Source organism: Eurypyga helias, unplaced genomic scaffold, assembly GCF_000690775.1.
Source record: "Eurypyga helias isolate BGI_N326 unplaced genomic scaffold, ASM69077v1 scaffold17683, whole genome shotgun sequence".
Classification (NCBI taxonomy): Eukaryota; Metazoa; Chordata; class Aves; order Eurypygiformes; family Eurypygidae; genus Eurypyga; species Eurypyga helias.
This window is the reverse complement of record NW_010240742.1, coordinates 5,898-25,610: the sequence shown is the minus strand read 5'-3', so window position 1 is coordinate 25,610 and position 19,713 is coordinate 5,898. Positions and strand designations below refer to the sequence as shown.

The 19,713-nt window shown below is 41.3% G+C and overlaps 1 protein-coding gene across 1 annotated transcript; it reads left to right on the top strand.

Moving 5' to 3' along the window:
• The first annotated feature begins 546 nt into the window (after positions 1-546).
• VPS35 (vacuolar protein sorting 35 homolog (S. cerevisiae)) lies at positions 547-19,713 on the top strand. Its single transcript, XM_010148551.1, has 16 exons — positions 547-640; positions 1,931-2,027; positions 2,813-2,936; positions 4,394-4,576; positions 4,898-5,111; positions 5,865-5,948; positions 6,413-6,522; positions 9,772-9,868; positions 9,960-10,108; positions 10,623-10,830; positions 11,347-11,502; positions 14,046-14,168; positions 15,106-15,285; positions 16,459-16,698; positions 17,355-17,498; positions 18,802-19,713. Exons 1-16 carry the CDS (start codon positions 626-628, stop codon positions 18,979-18,981), a joined length of 2,304 nt encoding a protein of 767 aa, XP_010146853.1. The 5' UTR covers positions 547-625; the 3' UTR covers positions 18,982-19,713.

The window sequence follows — 19,713 nt, the reverse complement described above, 5'->3', positions numbered from 1 at the left end:
TTCTAGAAAGCACCAACTGTACTTTATCCTTTGCTTATCTAAACCTTGTCCTTAATAGGGTTGTGTGTCTCAGACAGCAGTTAATTGAAAACTTGTGACCACAGGAAGGCATCCGCACAGGTGCAGTGTGTGCGGTCTGCGCATTGCTGCTTTCCACGGAGCTTCAAAGCCACGATGCTTCCTCTCGGCATAGGGATGTCTCTGCATTCTCTTGAAGCTTTTTCTTGCCGGATACTTGCACTGGATTCTTGACCTCTAAATGTTAGAAGGGAAAAGTTGACCCTGTTCTGTTGCCGTGGCTCTGCACTCCAAGGAGCAGTGGTGCTCGCAGGCTACCCATAACCTGTCTCCTCCCCAGCCTTAGGTTTTTGCAGCGTACTGGCAACTTTCTGCCTTACGTATCACACATCTACTTCTGCCAACTCTTGAGTGGTCACGCTGCAGTGTCACTTGCACTGCGTTCTAAACTACGGGAACCCAGTTTGAATCAAGTCATAAACAGCTTTATAGAAATAATTGAGTTGTGTTTTTTTTCTTCCAGCCAACAACACAGCAATCTCCTCAGGATGAACAGGAAAAACTCCTGGATGAAGCCATTCAAGCTGTGAAGGTGCAGTCTTTCCAGATGAAGAGATGCTTGGTAAGAATGTGACTTGAAAATGCAATGAATGAAGCTTCTTGTCTGCTAGGAGTAAAACAGTAAATCAATACTAATCTCCAGTGCTGTGAGGAAAATAACCCTTTATGCATCTTTCCAGCAAAAGCTTTGCAAATAAATGAGACAGCTACTCCATGAGAGTGAGCCTTGAGTATTCTTTGAGTGATTATTCCTGATTTTGCTCCAGTATTTGACAAGATGCACCTTTATAATTTATGTGCTTGCATTAAGTTAACCCAATCTAAGAATAAGCCTGTAATTTGACATCAGAAGGTTATTGCTCAAATTCACCATCTGTGGAATATATAAGAAACAATTCTTGTTTATGTCCAACATACTGTTGTTTTATCCGTGTAGTCTTTTGTTGGTATGAACCACAGACCAGGAGGCTAATAACGCTGCATAGGATAAATTTTGTAGTGAATAGTTGTAGACTGATGCATGAATTCTTCTATAACTGGAAAACACCATTGGCTAGGGTTGTGCTGAGATCTTCAATCTTGAAATTGTAGCCAGTTGATGTTATCCTGCATCGCTTTCTTGGGTTTGAGAAGCCTGTTTTTATTTGGAGAAACTGCTTAAAGTTTCAATGAACACATAAACATTCCCATATATTTTCACATGGCTAGCCAAGCTAACTTTGTTTACAGCCAAATGACAGCATCAAGAAAGCTAACACCTCTTCCAGTTTTATACTCTGTGGAATACTTTTGGAATCTCTGAAGTAGCTGCAGCTGAGATTTTCACTGTGACTGAGTGACAATATACAGAGTCGACCACACCAGCAATTCCTTCTATTCTCCCCCAAAACTTAATGCTGCTTCTCGTGATGGGTTGAACAAGTATGTATAGGTGGTAGATCAGAAGTTTGTCACGTATCCTGTCATGCCAGGTGATGGTATGCATCATAAATGTAGCTACCTGCAGCCTAATAAACTCTGGCTTTTGGTAAGGTTTTGTTGTTGAGTGAGAAGCAGGGGAAGAGAAATCTGAACCTAACGGTGGTCTGCTATCACTGCATGTCCTCTGTCTGCTAGAGGTTTCCTTGCGAGATCTGAGCACAACAGACCAGATTGGGTGGGTGGGAGTCTGTTCTGTTTTGCTTGCTGGATAGGTGGGCAACGTAGTACAGGCTAAATCACTTAATTGAATAATGCTTTCTTGATGTTTACTTAATCTGTGCATGCTTTTTTAAAAAGCTAGAAGTGTAGCTTTCTAAAATACTGCAGATGCCTAGTATTATTTCTTACAGACTATTCCCTTTCTCTGAAGGACAAAAACAAGCTCATGGATGCTCTGAAACATGCTTCCAACATGCTTGGTGAGCTGCGGACTTCGATGTTATCTCCAAAGAGCTATTATGAGCTCTGTATCCTTTGAAGAGGGAACGAGTAGTTGAAATGCTGAATTTAGAATGAGATGCGTAGCTGCCTTTTTTTTTTGATACAGTGGCATTCATTGGTCTCAGATACTTACCAGCACTTTGTTCCTTAGTATTTAGTTATCTGTATATATTGTAGGAGAATATACAATTACTTGCTCACTGTGTAAGTTCATCTTTTTCCTTTGGTGTAAAGCAGATCTTTCATGTCTTCATTTGGGAAGTTTCAGAAGTCTGGTTCTATAAAAAATATCAAATCTATAAAAAATATCAAATCTATAAAACAACTCTGCTTGCTGTATGCTACTTCATTTGCCCTTCATTCTTAGCTTCTAACCGTAAGTCAGTGTCTCGATGTATTTATTTGTGCATGATGTGGTATCTGAAGAAGGGGAGGCTTTTCATAATACTCGGGAATAGAATGTGGATATAGTCAAAATCTGCTTTCGCTGTGTGTGGGTGGTATTCTTCTGTGACACAGTTTGCCTTTCCTTCAGATATTCTGTTCAGGCATATTCATTTGCTCACTGTTTTGGTTCGGTGGTGTTCATGTGTGTCCTCTCCCTTCCCCTTTCTAATATGCTGTTAAGGACAATTGAAGGCTTGGGGCAAATGTTGCACTTTTATCCCAATGGTGATGATTGTGTCAGAAGTACCACCTGGTTGGGCATGACTGTATTTTGTACATCTTCCCTCCTTGGTGTGCATGAGCAAAGTGCTGTGTAAATCTGGTGTAGACAGTCTAACTTAAAATCCTTAACTTTGAGAAAAAGACATGGCAATTTCTGATGAGCTGCACTACTTGGAAGTCTACCTGACAGATGAATTTGCCAAAGGAAGGAAAGTGGCAGACCTTTATGAGCTAGTACAGTATGCTGGAAATATTATTCCAAGACTGTAAGTGTGTGTATGTTAGTGTTTGGGGTTGTTTTTTCTTTTTCCTTTTAAACTAGTGAATAGTGATCAGTCTCTGGGTTCAGATAAGGATTGACTCTGCATTCTTGCTTGACAGCAGGATTTTGATTTGCAAGGGTCAGTAGTATTTCTGCATATCTTAAGGGTGGATTGCTGTGAGGGTTGTGAGGTTTCGGCCAAGAGTGCGGCTGCAGAAGCTCAGTTCCTCCTGCCAGTGTATTGGTTTTGCACATGACTGAGACAGAAGCACTTTGATCTTGGAATAAAATTGGCTTTTGAGTAAAGAGCTGGTCAATTGGAAGATTAACCAAGTACCATGTTCTGATCAGCGATACACATTTATCACCTTTTTTCATTATCTGTTAATGAATTTGTACCTGAGGGTCTCGGTCTCTCACACATATTAGATGCTTTGTAACCATCTGTCTCTTTGGAGAGTAAGAAGTGTGAGAAGGACGCTGAAAATTCCTGTAACTTAATTCTTAACAGCTTTGTGTTCCTGAATATATTTTGTTTGGCTATGTGTTAGCGTGCTAGAGATGATACTGGAAGGCTTATCTTTAGATATGTGACCATTGGGGTGGAGTAGATCTTCTAGATATTAAGTCTTAAGACTCAGATTTTGCTTGGCACTGCAGTGTTTAATTTCTGACCCTATGTTCTTGCCAGGAAGAGGCTTTGGAGACACCAGGCTGTGTCCTTATGCCATTTCTGGAGTTTGGCTAATGACTATCACAGTGTCTTTACCCCTCTGCATAATCACTGGAGTTGTCTTCCTGCTTGATGCAGTCTCTGGTTCTCAGTGATAAACACTTCTGGTGCTTTCATGGATGTTTTGTGCACAGATGTGCTGAGAGGGTTGAGGCCTCTAACCCAAATATATGAAGGTTCTGAGCATTGTGTGTTTTTTTTCTTAAGCTGAAGGGGAGTCCAGGTACACCGGAGCACCAGTCCTCTGCATCTTCTGTGTTCCTTCTTCCTGTCACTTAATGTAGAGATGCTGAAGGAATTAGTACAGGCCTGGGGATTTCCAAAGAGCATGCCCCCTCTCCTTCTAGACTGCAGTGTGAAAGAAGCTTAACTGCTTCACCACAATATATTTCTTATCTGTATGTGCCAGAGCTGTTTCCCAGCTTAGTGGGAAGCATAGACAAGCTAGTCTGAGAGCATTCGGAACTGTATGTGTGCTAAGCATTTATATTTTCAATGTATAAAGCATTATAATGAGGTCACGTGGCTGTTGAGACTTGCTGTGCTCTGTAGCAGAGGAGAATAGGACTTAAGCTGACTAAATATCCGAAATTATGGGACCTAGATGATGTTTTATTGCTTTCTGTGCTTTGGTAATACTGCTAGGATGGAAGAAAGGAACTGCTGCCTTTAAGTATGATACTGTTACTTTACAATTTATTTATTGTTTGACTCTGTGCCTTTTGCAGGTATCTCCTGATAACAGTAGGTGTTGTCTATGTCAAGTCATTTCCACAGTCCAGGAAAGATATTTTGAAAGACCTGGTGGAGATGTGCCGTGGCGTACAGCATCCTCTTAGAGGCCTCTTTCTTAGAAACTATCTCCTGCAGTGTACCAGGAATATCTTACCAGATGAAGGCGAGCAAGCAGAGTAAGAAAGATGTGCTGTAAATTTAAAAAAAATGCTTTTAAACGAACATATGTAACTTTTCTGTATGACTTTCTTCAGATTTGAGAGAAGTAGGTATGTTAGAACTCCCATAGGCTTGACAGGTGTTCGGTCCATTAGGAATTCCCTTCCAGAACTAAGTTTTCTCACAAGTGAGGATATGAATCTTTCTTATGAATCCAGATAGCCCACCACACACTTTCCCACCCTCCTACCTTCTTAAAAACTGGATGCTCACCAGTGGGTGGAAGGATGAATACCTCTGACGAGCCTTGCCTGTTCCTAACCTGTTCTCAATTGCAGTGAAGAAACCACGGGAGACATCAGTGATTCAATGGATTTTGTGCTGTTGAACTTTGCTGAGATGAACAAACTTTGGGTGCGAATGCAACACCAGGGCCATAGTCGGGACAGAGAGAAAAGGGAGCGAGAAAGGCAGGAACTGAGAATCCTGGTAGGAACAAACCTGGTTCGTCTCAGTCAGTTGGAAGGTGTTAATGTGGAGCGATACAAGCAGGTGAGATGTCTGTCCATCCTGACTTCTGTTCCTTTTTCCAAATGACACTGGTTTGGACTTTTCAGGTGAGCAGCTTGAAGCGTTACCGCTGTGTTAGAAGTTCAGTAATCTTGGTGCTGCTCAAACTTTTCACCTGAGGAGAAGTTCTGAATGCTAATGAAGCCGTGTGATGTGTTGTGAGGCCAAGGATGTGACTCGTGCATTTTCCCTATGCACTTGTCTGTAATGTTGACAATAAATTTTAAAGGTTTCCTTCCTGATTCCTGTTTTCCTTACAGAATAATGAGTTGTGTTAAGGGGTGTGTACACATACAACATTCTGTGATAGACTTTACAAGGTCAATGAAGCTATGCTTCCCAAAGCATTCAAGAGAATTGGTATTGCGTGAAATGATAGTCAAGCAAATAGATTATTTGGAAGTCTGTCCCTTATAAGTTCTACCATATAGCTGCTGAAAACTACCTTGAGGGGTACTGCTGAGACCCTGAGTGGTGGTGTGTGCCAGCAAAGCTAGTAGCACTGACTTACTAAATCAAAGCTGGCAGGCTGTGTAATGTATGAAAGGGCCAGATGTCTGAGACTAGTAGATTTCCTTCTCTGAAGGATGGAGCTGCTGAAAAACAGGCCTTTTTATCAGAAAGCCTTTATGTAAAGAATAAGCTGAGAAATGTTAGAAATACTGTTCTGCTTGGATTAAATGCATATATGTGAATAATTGCAAAGTCATTCTAAGGCTTCTTTTCCTATTCCAGATTGTTTTGCCTGGAATATTGGAGCAAGTTGTAAACTGCAGAGATGCTTTAGCTCAGGAGTACCTTATGGAGTGCATCATACAGGTGAGCTGCTTAAAATCAGTTGCAGCGGTGGGACACAGGGACACTTACTCCTATACTTCTAGTTAGATTGAGGCTACTTGCATGTCTTCCTCATGAACTGGAGAACTTCATCACTGGGACTCTTAATGCAGTGGCTTGTCCCATGTTTTTTGCAGATGGGCAGAGTGGAGATTAATGCACTCTGTGGTTTTTTCTGTTGCAGAAGCTTGCAAGTATCTGAGCAGCAGTGCCTGCAGTATGAAATCGTAGTAGATAGCTGGGCCCTCAAGTTATCCATGTCTTGCATCTCGTGCTTTGTGCATTTACCCAGTCAAGGACAGCCTGGGGAACCCTAAAGCATTTGTAGGCCAGACCATATCTACTATGTGGCTATCTGCTTTAGAATTACTCTGTTGCATTTTACTGCTGTGTAACAATGGGCAAATTCAGTTTATAACTCGATGACTATTGATCTAAAACTTCAGGTTTTTCCAGATGAATTTCACCTCCAAACCCTGAACCCATTTCTCAGAGCCTGTGCTGAGCTGCACCAAAATGTGAATGTGAAAAATATAATTATTGCTTTAATTGACAGGTGAGTGACCAAGGGGGTGGAAGTTGGCTCAAAATTAAATTTGTATTGTGCACAAGCAGATGGTAATTCTTCTAGCATTTGAAAGCTTTCCATTTTTGATTGTCACTTAAATTCACTGTTTCTCTGTCTATCAGTTGTAATTAAGGTTGTGAAGGATGTATTGTCTATAGCTTCAGCTGTCTGGACTCTGCTTTTACAGCTTCCGATGAAACCTGCTTTAAGGACTGATTAAAACTTGTGAAGACATTAAGCCAGGAAACAACCCGTTTAGGATTGACTGATTTAGTGTTTCTGAACTGAAGTGGCAGCAGTCTTCTGCTTTGCCAGCCATATTGGTCATAGGCATCTCTTGAAAACTTGAAGATCCTAATGGCTAAATCATATATTAAGGATACTTTACCTTGCAGTTTGGATCAGAGAACATAACCTACGCCTCTTCAGAAAAGAGCTAGTAGGAAGTGGACCTACCTTCTTAATTCTTAGCTTAACACTAGCTTCCTGCGTGTTCTTCTAGAAGTGTTTTAGCTGTGAAGGTAATGCTTAAAACAGCTTGCACTGCATCCAGATATGGGGGAGAAATCAGAACTGAAGTTTTAGGTTGTATCCTGGAAAGAAACAACATAGATTATCAATGAGTACCTGTACTTTTATACGGCAGAAAGCAAGTGCACTTTTGTGACTTCTTGAAGTCTCAGAAAAGCCTTGTCCTTTAATTTGCACACACATAATGTACCTTTTTATGTCTGGTCCACGTACCCACGCGTGGCCTTCAGTTACTAAGGGGATCCTGAGTCCCACTGGCATTCAGCCTTGAGTAGGGTTGTTGTGGCTTTGTTTCTTCTCTAATGCCTGGAGATGGAGCACATATATTACGCGTAATTGGTACAACTTAGGATCTCAAGTTTTTTTTACTTAACAAATATGTAGTTTGTTTTCTCTAGGTTACATCAGATCTATTTGTTTGGGACTTCAGTATCTTTCACGATTTGTGCATCTGGCAGAGAAACAGCTTTTCAACCAAAGATATTCACAGAAATTCACTGCTTTCCTACATGTTGCTGCAATAGCTGAGATTTTTTTTTCATAATTTTGTTAGCTTAAAAAACCCATATGACCCCCAAAATCCCTAGAAGCATTACCTATAATGGTCTAATTTCCGAGCCTGTCTGTCTTGAGACTACTTTCCACAGAGGTCACAGGATCTTTTGCTAGGTTCTCACTTCAGTGTGTAGCAATGTAATTTTTGCAAGAAGGCTTTCCTTATATAGCTTTTGCTGTCACGTCTACTTAGAGGACCTAAACAGCTTTGGTGTGTTACCTCCACAGTAAGTGTTCGGTTCTTACTGTTACAAACAAAGTAAGGAACTGACTGGCAGTGAACCTGCTGCCCTCCTAGACTTAGGCTACTGTGTTTTGTTGGGCAACCAGTAGTGTTTTCTGGAGCCTTCTCGTGTGGCTGTGGGACAAGGGTAGAAAGGTGGTGGTGTGATGATTATCATCTGCGTAGTGTGCCAACTTGTGCTTTTGACTGTATGTTACTGCAAGTGTTGGAGGATATGAGCAGCTCTGTTCTTGGATTCCCTGCATGTGGGGAAGATGCTGCTCTTGTGTTTGGGTCGGAGCAGTTGTTATGCATTTCAGCATCGTGCAGTTCAGATGTGAATCTGCCCCACACAGATAGTGCCTGTTGGCATTTCTCTATTTCACCTGGTGTGGGATAAATGAAACTGGACACCGGTGACTGCTGAGGGAGCTTGTGAAGCTGTAGTCCCTGTTCCCATGGGGCTTTCTGGTTAAAGGAATCTTTCTGCAAACAGTCTTGATGCTTTGGGATCTTTCTGCCTTACTTAAACCATCTGTAGCTTTTAATTATGCTGCCATCTGCCTGCAACTTGATCGTACTTTGTAGCATGCACCTGAAAGAGGCTGTAGTGAGGTGGGTGTCAGGCTCTTCTCCCAGGTAACAAGTGATAAGACAGGAGGAAATGGCCTCAAGTTGTGCCAGGGCAGGTTTAGATTTGGTATTAGGAAAAATTCCTTTATTGAAGGAGTTCTCAGGCATTGGAACAGGCTGCCCAGGGAAGTGGTTGAGTCACCACCCCTTGTGGTACTTACAAGACATGGTTTTTAGTGGTGGTATTAGCAGTGCTAGCTTAACAGCTGGACTCAATGATCTTAAGGTCTTTTCCAACCTAAACTACTCCATGATTCTGTTCTATGATTCTCTGAGCTGATGCCGAGAAAAGCTGCTTTGTCCCTTTGAGAAAAGGCAGTAACTGTTCCTGGCTTTACAAAGTGGGCTTGTTGCCACCCTAATGAGATACAAGAGTAGTTCAACGCCTGTTTTTCCTGACAGTGGAGTTTTTTGGCACCTCAACCTTTTCTTACCTGCTTCTTTGTTTCAGACCCGAAGTTCATTCAGAAACTCTGTGAAAAATAAATTTTTATCACATGCCTTTTCCTAAATTTTTTGTAGGACTTTCCCTATTTCAGAACAGAATGATCCTTTAACTATGAGAAAGCAATGATAGCAATGCTGAGCTTATTAGGCTGCAGCTTTGGTAAGGTGCTAGCCTAGCCCTCCTACAGTGATTCTTCTTAGCTCTGATTCTGGCAGAAATGGTGGTTGGCATGACATTCTCCTGTTACAGACTGAGATGGCTCTATAATCTCTCTTGAGTGCTTGCTGGATAGCAATCTCTTACTTTGGTGGGTTTTTTTCCAGAAAAAGTATTCATCTCCACTTCAAATTTATTTGTATTTTGCTCTTTGCAAACAGTGGAAGTCCCAAACACATCTTTGGAGACAAAACCATAGTTAAGCCAGCATATTTCTTCTATTTTTTTTTCTCTGAGAGTGTTTTGCAGAGAATGCTCCTGGATATCTAATTTCCGTAATATCACTGAATGGATGCAGGATATTTGCTGTTCCATCAGCCTACTCTGTGCCTCTTTCTCCGCTGGAAAGGACGGAACGTTTGCTGCTGGCCGAAGAACGTGGATTATGAAAAGTCCTTCTTGCTCTTTCTTCACCTTGCCATCTCTGTCAGCACTCTTTTCCAGGACTGGTATTTACCAGGCTCAGTTGCTCTTAAGGCTTCTGACTTCCATTAATTCCTTCTCTGCTTGTAGTAGAGCTTGGAAATATAGCAACAGGACTTGTTTTTTCTGCCAATGTCTCTTTCTGGTCTGTATGTGGGGAGTGGAAGAAACTACACTGACAAAGCTGCTCTCCTCTGTCTGTTACCAGATTAGCTTTATTTGCACATCGTGAAGATGGGCCTGGTATCCCAGCAGATATCAAACTCTTTGATATCTTTTCGCAGCAGGTTGCTACTGTTATACAGGTATGCTGGGTATTTTTGCATGCAGTTTTGGGGGGTTTTATTTCCAGTTATGTGGGCTTTTTTACTGACTCAGTGCTGTCTTAAATTTCAGTCTCGCCAGGACATGCCCTCAGAGGATGTGGTGTCTTTGCAAGTTTCACTCATTAACTTGGCTATGAAATGCTACCCAGACCGTGTTGATTATGTTGATAAGGTGTTGGAGACAACCGTGGAAATATTCAATAAACTTAATCTGGAACAGTAAGTGAATGTCTTTTGAATTCTCTCTGGAGTGGCAGTTCAGACTCTCAAATCTTGACTTCTGCATTTCGCCAGATTTGGGCAGATAGCAAAGAAATGTGTGTTGGATGTATAAAACCACTGCTGTTGGGCCAAGATATAGCAGATCAGAATAAACTACTGACTAACAAGGACTTGCTCACCTGTGCATGAATCCTACTGTGCAGCTGTACAGTGTGTATGCCAAGCTGTGTGTAGTCACTGTCTGTTCATCCCTTATGGCACTCTAGAGTTCTTCTCTTGCTGAATTTGCAGCCACAGTCTCTGCTTCTGCTATCAGCCACTTAAAAATTGCAGTTTCCACTTGCAAAGAGCAAGAGATGGCTTGTTTTGGTACTTTATTTCCTATCTCCCTAGCAGCAAGTTGCTTAGATGTTGTAGTGCGCATCAGAGTTGGTATTGAGGCAGACTTTAAATCTGTCTACATATGTGAACTGTTGATTAATTGTGGGGTTTGCATGTATTTTTCTTTTAGTATTGCAACAAGCAGTGCTGTATCAAAGGAGCTGACTAGACTGTTGAAAATCCCTGTTGATACTTACAACAATATCCTGACAGTTTTGAAGCTAAAACATTTTCACCCACTCTTTGAATACTTCGATTACGAGTCCAGGAAGAGCATGAGTTGTTATGTGCTCAGCAATGTATTGGATTATAACACAGAAATTGTGTCCCAAGAACAGGTATGACATAACTTAACTTGAAATTCTAGGTGTTTAAACTGCTGTTTGAAGACTTGAAAACACATACTAAGTGACTTTGTGCTTTGTTTCCTAGCCTTGGTGCCCCTGCATGCCCCCGCCTTCCCATCTTAGTAGCACAGGCTTTATCCCACTTGATAATGCTTCCACTCATGTTCTTAAATATCTTGCTTTTGCACACCTTACTGAGCTCGTCCTAAAGACTATTTCTCTTGTGTGAACCAAGACCCTGAATTCCCTTAAAACTAGGCCTGTTAAGAAGGCTGGATACTGCTTTTGGAATCCAAATGCCCTCTGTGCTCTGTGCTGTCCCACGTGTGCCAGAAGGGACCTTCCTTCAGGGAGTAAGGCAAATATGTGTCCTAAAGCACCACCAACTAATAGACTTCCCTAGTGCTTTGTCAGCACTATGTATGGCTGTAAAGATGTTGCCAACTGCTGTCAGCTCATGCTCATATACTGCTCCAGTTTAAACAGAGCTTATGTTGCCTTTAATAGGTTGATGCTATCATGAATTTGGTATCCACGCTGATCCAGGATCAACCAGATCAGCCTGCTGAAGATCCTGACCCTGAGGACTTTGCTGATGAGCAGAGCCTTGTGGGAAGATTTATTCATCTTTTGCGTTCAGATGACCCTGACCAACAGTATCTGGTATGGCGGTCGGGGCTTCGGAATGCTTGTGCTTTCTGAGCTGTCTACTTGTTCTTGTGGTGTTTACTGTAGGAGAGTTTAGTGCAGCTGGGGCATCGCTGCTCTGGCTCTATGAACTTGGTAGGAAACGTGTGTGACACCTTTAACGGTAGTATAAAATGCTGTTTATTTGGAAAAAGCGGGTGAGGGCTTAAAAGCATTTATGGATTTAAACTTCATCCCATGAGGTGGAAGTTTGGATGCAACTGTATTAGTTTGTGGTAACTCTTAATCACCATTCTGACAACTTCATATAACCATCTGTGTAAAAAGCAGTGAGCAAAATTTGGAGCGCTGCCATTTGCATTCTCTTGGTATAAAAATATACAACAAAGCTCAGAATGTATATTGAGAAGTGTGTGTTGGTGCAGAGGGATGGGGATATTCTGTCTGTGTAAAATCCATCGGAGAAGCTGGCAGATGATGTGCCGAAGTTGGATGCTGTTACGGATCGCAGCAGCTAGAGTTAGGTCTAGTCAGAGCTCAGGCCTGAGTAGGGCCTACTGTTAAGTTACAGTTTGGGAGACTCTCTTAAAGTTGCAGCAACATCATACTGTAGGAACAGTGAGAATAGGCCAACACAATCTAGTAGAAGCTGTGTATAATGTTACTGGTGTTCATTTAGCTTGGGTTTAAATTACTGTATGAAAATTTATTTCTTGAGATGTTGAGCTATGCTTCCCCCTGTTACACAAGTTGCAGCACAGCTTTAAGGCCTGGACAGGGATTGGAGACAGCTGTTGCAGGACCTGCTCTTCCTTGACTGCATTATTTCTGAATATTGCTGGAGTAAGGCAGGAAGGTCAACCAGGTCCTCATTCATTTCAAGAACTATGTTAGTTCATTACAGCTACCGAGTACCGTATTCATGTAGGAAAAGCTAAGATAACTCTGTCTTTGAAGGAAGCTTTGTTCTCTAATAGGGGAAAAAAAAGCCCCAAAGGGACGCTGGCACTAAGGGACTTGATGTATTTTTACCCCAGAAGACTTCGCTTACCTAGAGCAGTTGAAGCTGTTTTTGCAAAGCCTCTGAACGTCCGGCTGTCTTTCTCATCTAGCAATGCTTAGCTGTAATCAGACTGACCACCTTTAAATGCCACCACAGGACTTGTCAAGTTACCTTTTGGATAGAATTCTGTAAGCTACTTAGCACTTTATACTAAAAATGCTTAATAGCTTCTTGGTGAGTATCATGAATGCTTGTATAAAATTTTCCTGTTACAGGAACAGTAGGAAAAAATCTGAGACTATGGGATATCACAGCTCTTTCACAGTATCTCACTTTAAATTATGTGATCTGTGTGGAAGAGATCTGAAGTGCAAATCCAAACACCTTGGTGCATTACAAGCCAAAGTGACTAATACAGTGTAGTACATGGGTGATGACAGATTTCTTTTTGTTCATGTTACTTGAATTCTAGATGTAATGTAAAAATGTGTGTAGGGTTGGGTACTGAGCTCCACTTCCAGTGCTTGTTGCAAAGTGGTAATGGGACTGCTGTGACCGGAAACTAAGGTAATACCTGGCTGTAGCAACCAGACATCTTTGTAAACAAAAAACCCCACCTTTTAATTGATGTCTGGTAGAAATTTTCTGAAATTTGGTTTCAGAAGTTTTAGTGTACAGTATGGCATGTCTGAGTTTGTCCCCTTTGAAAGGGAGTCGGGTTATTACAAATGTAATGTTTGGCTTGCTTGGAACAGACTGACTGATTTCTGTTCTGATACCTGGAGTTCTTGCTATTCCCAAGAATTCTAGTTATGAGAATACATGACTAACTATATCAATAGATAGAAATAATCCCAAAATAAGGGGAGGGGGAGAAGCTAACCATACAAGCAGGTAGAGCTCCTTAGTCCCTCTGCACAGGTTTCGAACAAGGGTGATAGGCAGAGAAGTACCACGTTCACGTTGTGCGTGCAGCTTGTGCTTCAGACTGAGAAAGGTGATGACAGAAGCTGTCGTTGGTGAACATAATGAGAAGCTAAAACCAGGGGAAAGTGGCAGGTGTGGCTACTAGAATGTGTCACTATAGACTTTCTCTCAGCCTTTATTGACTTACACTACTCTGTTCAGTTTCATGAAACTTGGTTTCTTTCTTTTAGTTCCTTACAGGTTACTGTAAGAAAGAATAGTCCTTTCTGACGCTTCCATTTACTTGAGGACAGAATGTATTCAAGAGCGCTATTAAACACAAGCTTAGGCAACTTCCATCTCACTGCACAATCCAAAATCTATCTGCAGTTAACAGAGAACAAGTGTTGCCCAACACTTATTAAGCAGCTGTAGGAAAAATTTGAGTAGATACCACATAAAGCTACAGACACGGCACACATTTACTTCAAGTAAAGCAACTTGGATGTAGTCCCCTCAAAATACTGTGATTTATGATGCTCACACCATGTCTTTCTGATGCTCTTGTTCCACAGAGTGCAGATTGTAATAGATGCAAATAACACACCTCTTCCAAGAATTCTCTAAGCTTACAGTGCTTCTGTTTTAGATCCTAAACACTGCCCGGAAACACTTTGGTGCAGGTGGGAACCAACGTATTCGTTTTACGCTGCCGCCGTTGGTATTTGCTGCATACCAGCTTGCTTTTCGCTACAAAGAGAACTCCAAAGTGGTAAGTCGGCCTCTAGGTAACTCTTTTATATACTTGTTGCTTTTTGGCTTTCTTAAAAATGTGTTTTGTCTGGCTGCAGTATGTTAAGACTTGATACAGAATGCTAGGGTGTTTTTTGCCTGAGGCAGATTTTTACTTGATGTGTGAATGCTTTCTAATTTAAGGATGACTTTTATCAATTCATCTTAAATTACCTCAGCACTTCAGGATTGGTGTTGTGTTTTTTCATGAAGGTGACTGATTATGGGTTTTTATGTGGAGACCAGAGAACTACGACAGAGCAAGTGATGGCATGAAACTGATTTAAATCTGGATATTGAAATTAATCAACTTCTAAATCTGTAGCTGTACTATTTTAATGTTTCTGAAAGCAAGTGCTTCTTTGTAGGTTAACTTACACAGTAGTTGCAGAAGTGCACCCTGCAACAATCATAGAATCATAGATGCATTTTGGCCCTTAATGCTTTGTGATTGAGATAGTTAGCTTAAACATGTATTTTCCCTTAATTTGGGGAAGTAAGTTAAACTGCTCTTTAAGATACTTCCCCAAATGAATGTTTTGAAATTCTCTTCCCTTTCTTATCAATGCCTCAGACTGCATAGCATTTTTCTCCACTTAGCTAATTAGGCTTTTGCTCAGCTGTGTTCTAAGCATAGCTGTAACTGCAATTCAGTGTAGACTTCTGAGGAAGGTTTCTATGAGCTGGTAGGAAAAATGGGCGTGAACTTTTTGTAAATGGAAGAAATACTCTGTGAAGACCCACCGAGGTCAACACAGTACTGCTAGGGCACTCACTACTGCTGCAGTAAATAAGTTGCTGGAGTGGCATGCAGAAGACAACTGACTGGAGCACTTAACACATCTTATTACAATTTATATCTTCTCTTCCTCATAGCAGTAGTCTTGTTCAAGCTTTGACTTGTTTCACTTCTCTAGGATGATAAATGGGAAAAGAAATGCCAGAAGATCTTCTCATTTGCTCATCAGACCATCAGTGCTCTGATCAAAGCAGAACTGGCAGAGCTGCCTCTCCGTCTCTTCCTACAAGGAGCACTGGCTGCAGGAGAGATTGGCTTTGAGAATCATGAAACTGTGGCCTATGAATTCATGTCCCAGGTGAGTGTCCAGCTATTACAGTCACTGCCCTGTGCTACCTTATATTTGGCTTGGGTAGGTTTCCTGAACATTAAACCATCCAGTGTGACTAAAACATCTCAAACGATTGACAGCTAATGCTCCTAGGTAGAAACTTCTCCTCTTCATTTTTGCTTCCCAGGCCGCTGTGGAATTAAACTCCACTGCTAATGGTTTGAATTCTCAGTCTGACAACACGTGGTGTGTTGCAACGCTGCCTCCTTCTCGCATAGCTGGTTCACTGGAGGAGTGTAGCGTTCTCATAAAATGCTCCTTGACTGCTTCTAAGACTGTTGTCCAGCTCCTGTTAGCTAGCTGGTGTTGCCCTGACAACAGGCGCTCTTTGGAAGGTCTCTGAGATTTGCAGTGTTCACAGCTGCCATGCTGGGCTTTGCTAATTAAAGTTGTACTGAAACCGATTATAAACTACTGTGAAAATCCACTGAAACCTGTTACTTGGTCTTAAGCCGTACTTGTTGCAAAAACCTTCCCACCCTCCCCATCAGATAAAGAACCAATGTATTTAGTGTTACCCACATTGCAATCTTTCCTCTCATGCTAATGCATGTTTTTAAACTGAGTCATGGATAACCTCATCCTTTCCTCACTGCCTTCTATCAGTTGCCATTGTAGCACAGTTCTGAAGAGGAGAGCAGTATGACAATTAGGTACCTTCTATCAGAGATACGGTTCATGATTTTTAGTCTTGTGTGTTCTCTTGAGGCTCTTCAGCCACGCAGCAGCAGCGCAAACGCTTTTCTTGCCCATGTTGTGGTCACTGACCTACCATGCAACTTCTGCTCTACTGCTTTCTGTGTTTCAAAGAACCAAATCGTCTTCAGGGATTATTTCTGCTGCTGAAGTTCCATATTTGAACAGATGCTTAAAATGAGGAGAAACTCAAATTTCAGATTAGATGTAGGATCACATTTCTTTACTATGACCACTTAAAAAAGTGTTTCGTGCAAGACTTACTTCCAGTCTGTGGATTTAACTTGATTTTGACATTCACAGTGAAAGATCTTTTTTCCTGCCTGATGCTTTTAACAAATGTAGGACTGGACACTTGCCTGCCATGTCCCTAGCTGGTGTGATTCAGCTGTTTCCTGATGTGTTCTGAAGCAGTGATTAAGTCTTGCTCTCTCCCTTGACCAGGCCTTCTCTCTCTATGAAGATGAAATCAGTGATTCAAAAGCTCAGCTGGCTGCCATCACCTTGATAATCGGGACATTTGAGAGGATGAAGTGCTTCAGCGAGGAGAACCATGAGCCCCTGAGGACCCAGTGTGCGCTGGCAGCCTCTAAGCTTCTTAAGAAGCCAGACCAGTGCCGGGCTGTGAGCACTTGTGCCCATCTGTTTTGGTCTGGCCGAAATACTGACAAGAACGGAGAGGAGGTAAGAAAGCGACAGCAGTGTAACACATCCTACCTCAGTAACACAGTTCTGCCTTTCTGAAGGCATTTCTAAAGTAGATCTGTCTAATATATGAAGCTTCTAAATCTCACTGCAGTGTAGGCTGCGTAAATACAAAAAATGGGGAAACCACAAATCTAAGGGTGGAAGTACCATGCAAGACTTAGCGTGCCAGCTCGTTCAGACTGGCTGTCAAAGTACAGTCTGCATGTTACGTGTGTTTATTATAGTAGCTGTGTTTGCATGTGGACTACTAAACTTCCAAACTAAAGATACAAGTTGTTGAATTCAAAGGCAGTAAGATATCTGTGTGTTCTTCAGGGCTTGTCACAGAAGCTGTTGTAATTATGAAGAGCAGTGTTTGAAATCTCCTTCTCGAAGTATGCATTGGTGTACATATTACAAAATTGAGTTAATTGAACAGTTGGAAGCCCTCAATTATGAAATCATGTAAATATGGCAAAACACTGTTGGTGGCAGTCAGGCAAGTTGGGCTTTCAATGGCAGCTTGTTCTGCAGTTTATGTAGTTTTGTGTTTCTGTGGTAGGTCACCAGGAAATGCCATGAATGCCAATGGAAGCGATACTGGAGCTCCCTAAGGTTATTTTGTATCTTAACTTTTGTGTTTTTTCTTCTAGCTTCATGGAGGAAAAAGAGTGATGGAATGCCTGAAGAAGGCTCTGAAGATAGCAAATCAGTGCATGGACCCTTCTCTGCAAGTCCAGCTTTTCATAGAAATTCTGAATAGATATATCTATTTTTATGAAAAGGAAAATGAGGCGGTGAGTGGAAATGCACTCTATTGCATTTTTTTAAGAGCATTTCTTGAAGCTCTTCATTCACACTTACACCCCAAATCATGTCTCTTCAACTTGCTCTGTAGTCCCTCATGAGAGACAAGTTCTGGTAATAACAAGAGAGTAGTCAATTCCTGATATACTAGTAAAATTGTGGATAAAACTTCATTCTACTTACATGGGGAAAAACAAATGTTTGCTGTTTAGTTATGATCTTAAATATTGTGAGTCTTGGATACCTGAAATGCGTATTAGATCAAAACTTACCAGGATGTAAATGAGAAAGTAGTAAGATTCTAACTTTTTAGATGTACCTGACTTGATATGTACCTAAGGGAAAGAAGAATCTTGCAGCTTTTCAAGGTCACTGCTGAGTGTGCCAGAAATGGTTGGTGTAAGCTTTTAATTTCAAGGTATAGGTACGAGTTGTTATGTACCAGCTTAAATTCTGTATCTGAAATCTGAGATAGTTGCCTCATACACTTTGTGTTAACAGATAACTAGTAAACTATCCAGTTTGGGAAAGCTGCCTGGTCAAGTAGGTGTCCCCATCCCATCTTGTGTCATCATTTCATCAAGAGCAAACATTATCGAATATCCTGTAGTTCTCAGAGAATGTCTGAAGAGATTTTAGGGATTTGCTGACTTCCCAGCAACTGAACTGGCTTCCTGCCATATTAGTGCTCTGGTGTAAGAGATGCTGGACCTGATGGAGGTGAAAATAGAACTTGGAATTGCAAAGCACGTGACAGATGTAAAAACAGTCTCGGGATGCAGCGGTGGTCTGCACTGTGTTTTGTGCTGTGGTGTCCTCTCTAGTGCTGGACTTAGTGCCAGAGGCAGCCATGCTTTCCTAGGTAATGACTCTGTCACTGGGAACAACGTTACATCTGATAATACCACCCTGACTGCCTTCTCCAAGAAACAGATGTTGGAGTACATAGACAAACTGGTTATGTGCTTTATTTTTCCAAAGCTTTTTTAAATTTGTACTGAACAAACTGGAGAGAAATGCTGTGGTGAAAGTTAAAAAGCTGTTGGGTTAATGACTTAAGTTATTCATATTTGCTGGGATGGGGGGCAATTTCTGCAAAACCCTGGAATCTGAATGATCCTGTGGGGAGCTAGAAAAGGCAGTCTCCAACAGTTTGTCGGCATACAGTCTTTATCAGTATTTCTGAGAACTGCCCAAATACCAACAGTTTAGAGATGTCTGTTAAAACTAACGTGTATGCGTTCATACGCAGGTCTTGTTGATGACGTCTGTTCTGTCTGCGTTCTCCCGCAGGTGACAATTCAGGTTTTGAATCAGCTTATACAGAAGATAAGAGAAGATCTCCCAAACCTTGAGTCTACTGAAGAAACAGAACAAATTAACAAACACTTTCACAACACACTGGAGCACTTGCGTCTGAGGAGGGAATCACCAGAATCTGAGGGGCCAATTTATGAAGGTCTTGTTCTTTAGGAAGATACACACTGTACTTACTTCGTTTCACTTACATACCGTATGTTGGTTTTTTTTTTTTTTTTAAGATAGATTCATAGGTTGTGCCTTTCGGAAATGTCGAGTTAAGTTAACATTCATGTGTTCAGTCTGGCACTTCAAACACTTGTGTTGAGTACTCTAACGAATTTGAAAGGTTGGACCAGCAACTGCAGGTTTCATCGGTTAGCATGGCTGAAACTTTGACACCCATGTGACATGGTAGGGCTCTTCCGGTTCTGATTTCTCTTCTGTCTGTTCAGTGTTGCTTCTGTAGCACTAGCATTCTAAACTGGCAGTGACTGTCACCTGAAGCTGTGTCTGATCCTTACAGAGCATCAGATTTTTGGGATTATTGTATGTCAGATTCTGCTTGTGCTTTTCTTTTAATGCAAGTTCAGACTAAGTGTAATATTTTTTCCCTAAAAACTAGAATATATTAATGCATGTTTGGAGAGTTTTAAAGTACCATGTTCAAAAACAGAAGTTATATTTTGCTTATTAAGGCTCTGTGACATTCAGCAAGGGCCAGTACTGTGCACAGGGCATATTTATCAAGATAATTTTGTTCCAAATAGTATAAAAATAGAGAAATTGCAATCTATATAGATATGTATAACCTTCATTACTGTAAATTTAGGGGAAAATGCATTACACAAGTTTATTCGGTATCATGATTTTGCACCAGTGAAACAATAAAGTTGCTATTAACAC

Coding starts and splice junctions, on each gene's coding strand:
- VPS35 (XM_010148551.1), top strand. Junction 10,831..11,346: donor AAATTGTGTCCCAAGAACAG/GTATGACATAAC, acceptor TGCCTTTAATAG/GTTGATGCTATCATGAATTT. Junction 16,699..17,354: donor CTGACAAGAACGGAGAGGAG/GTAAGAAAGCGA, acceptor TTTTTCTTCTAG/CTTCATGGAGGAAAAAGAGT.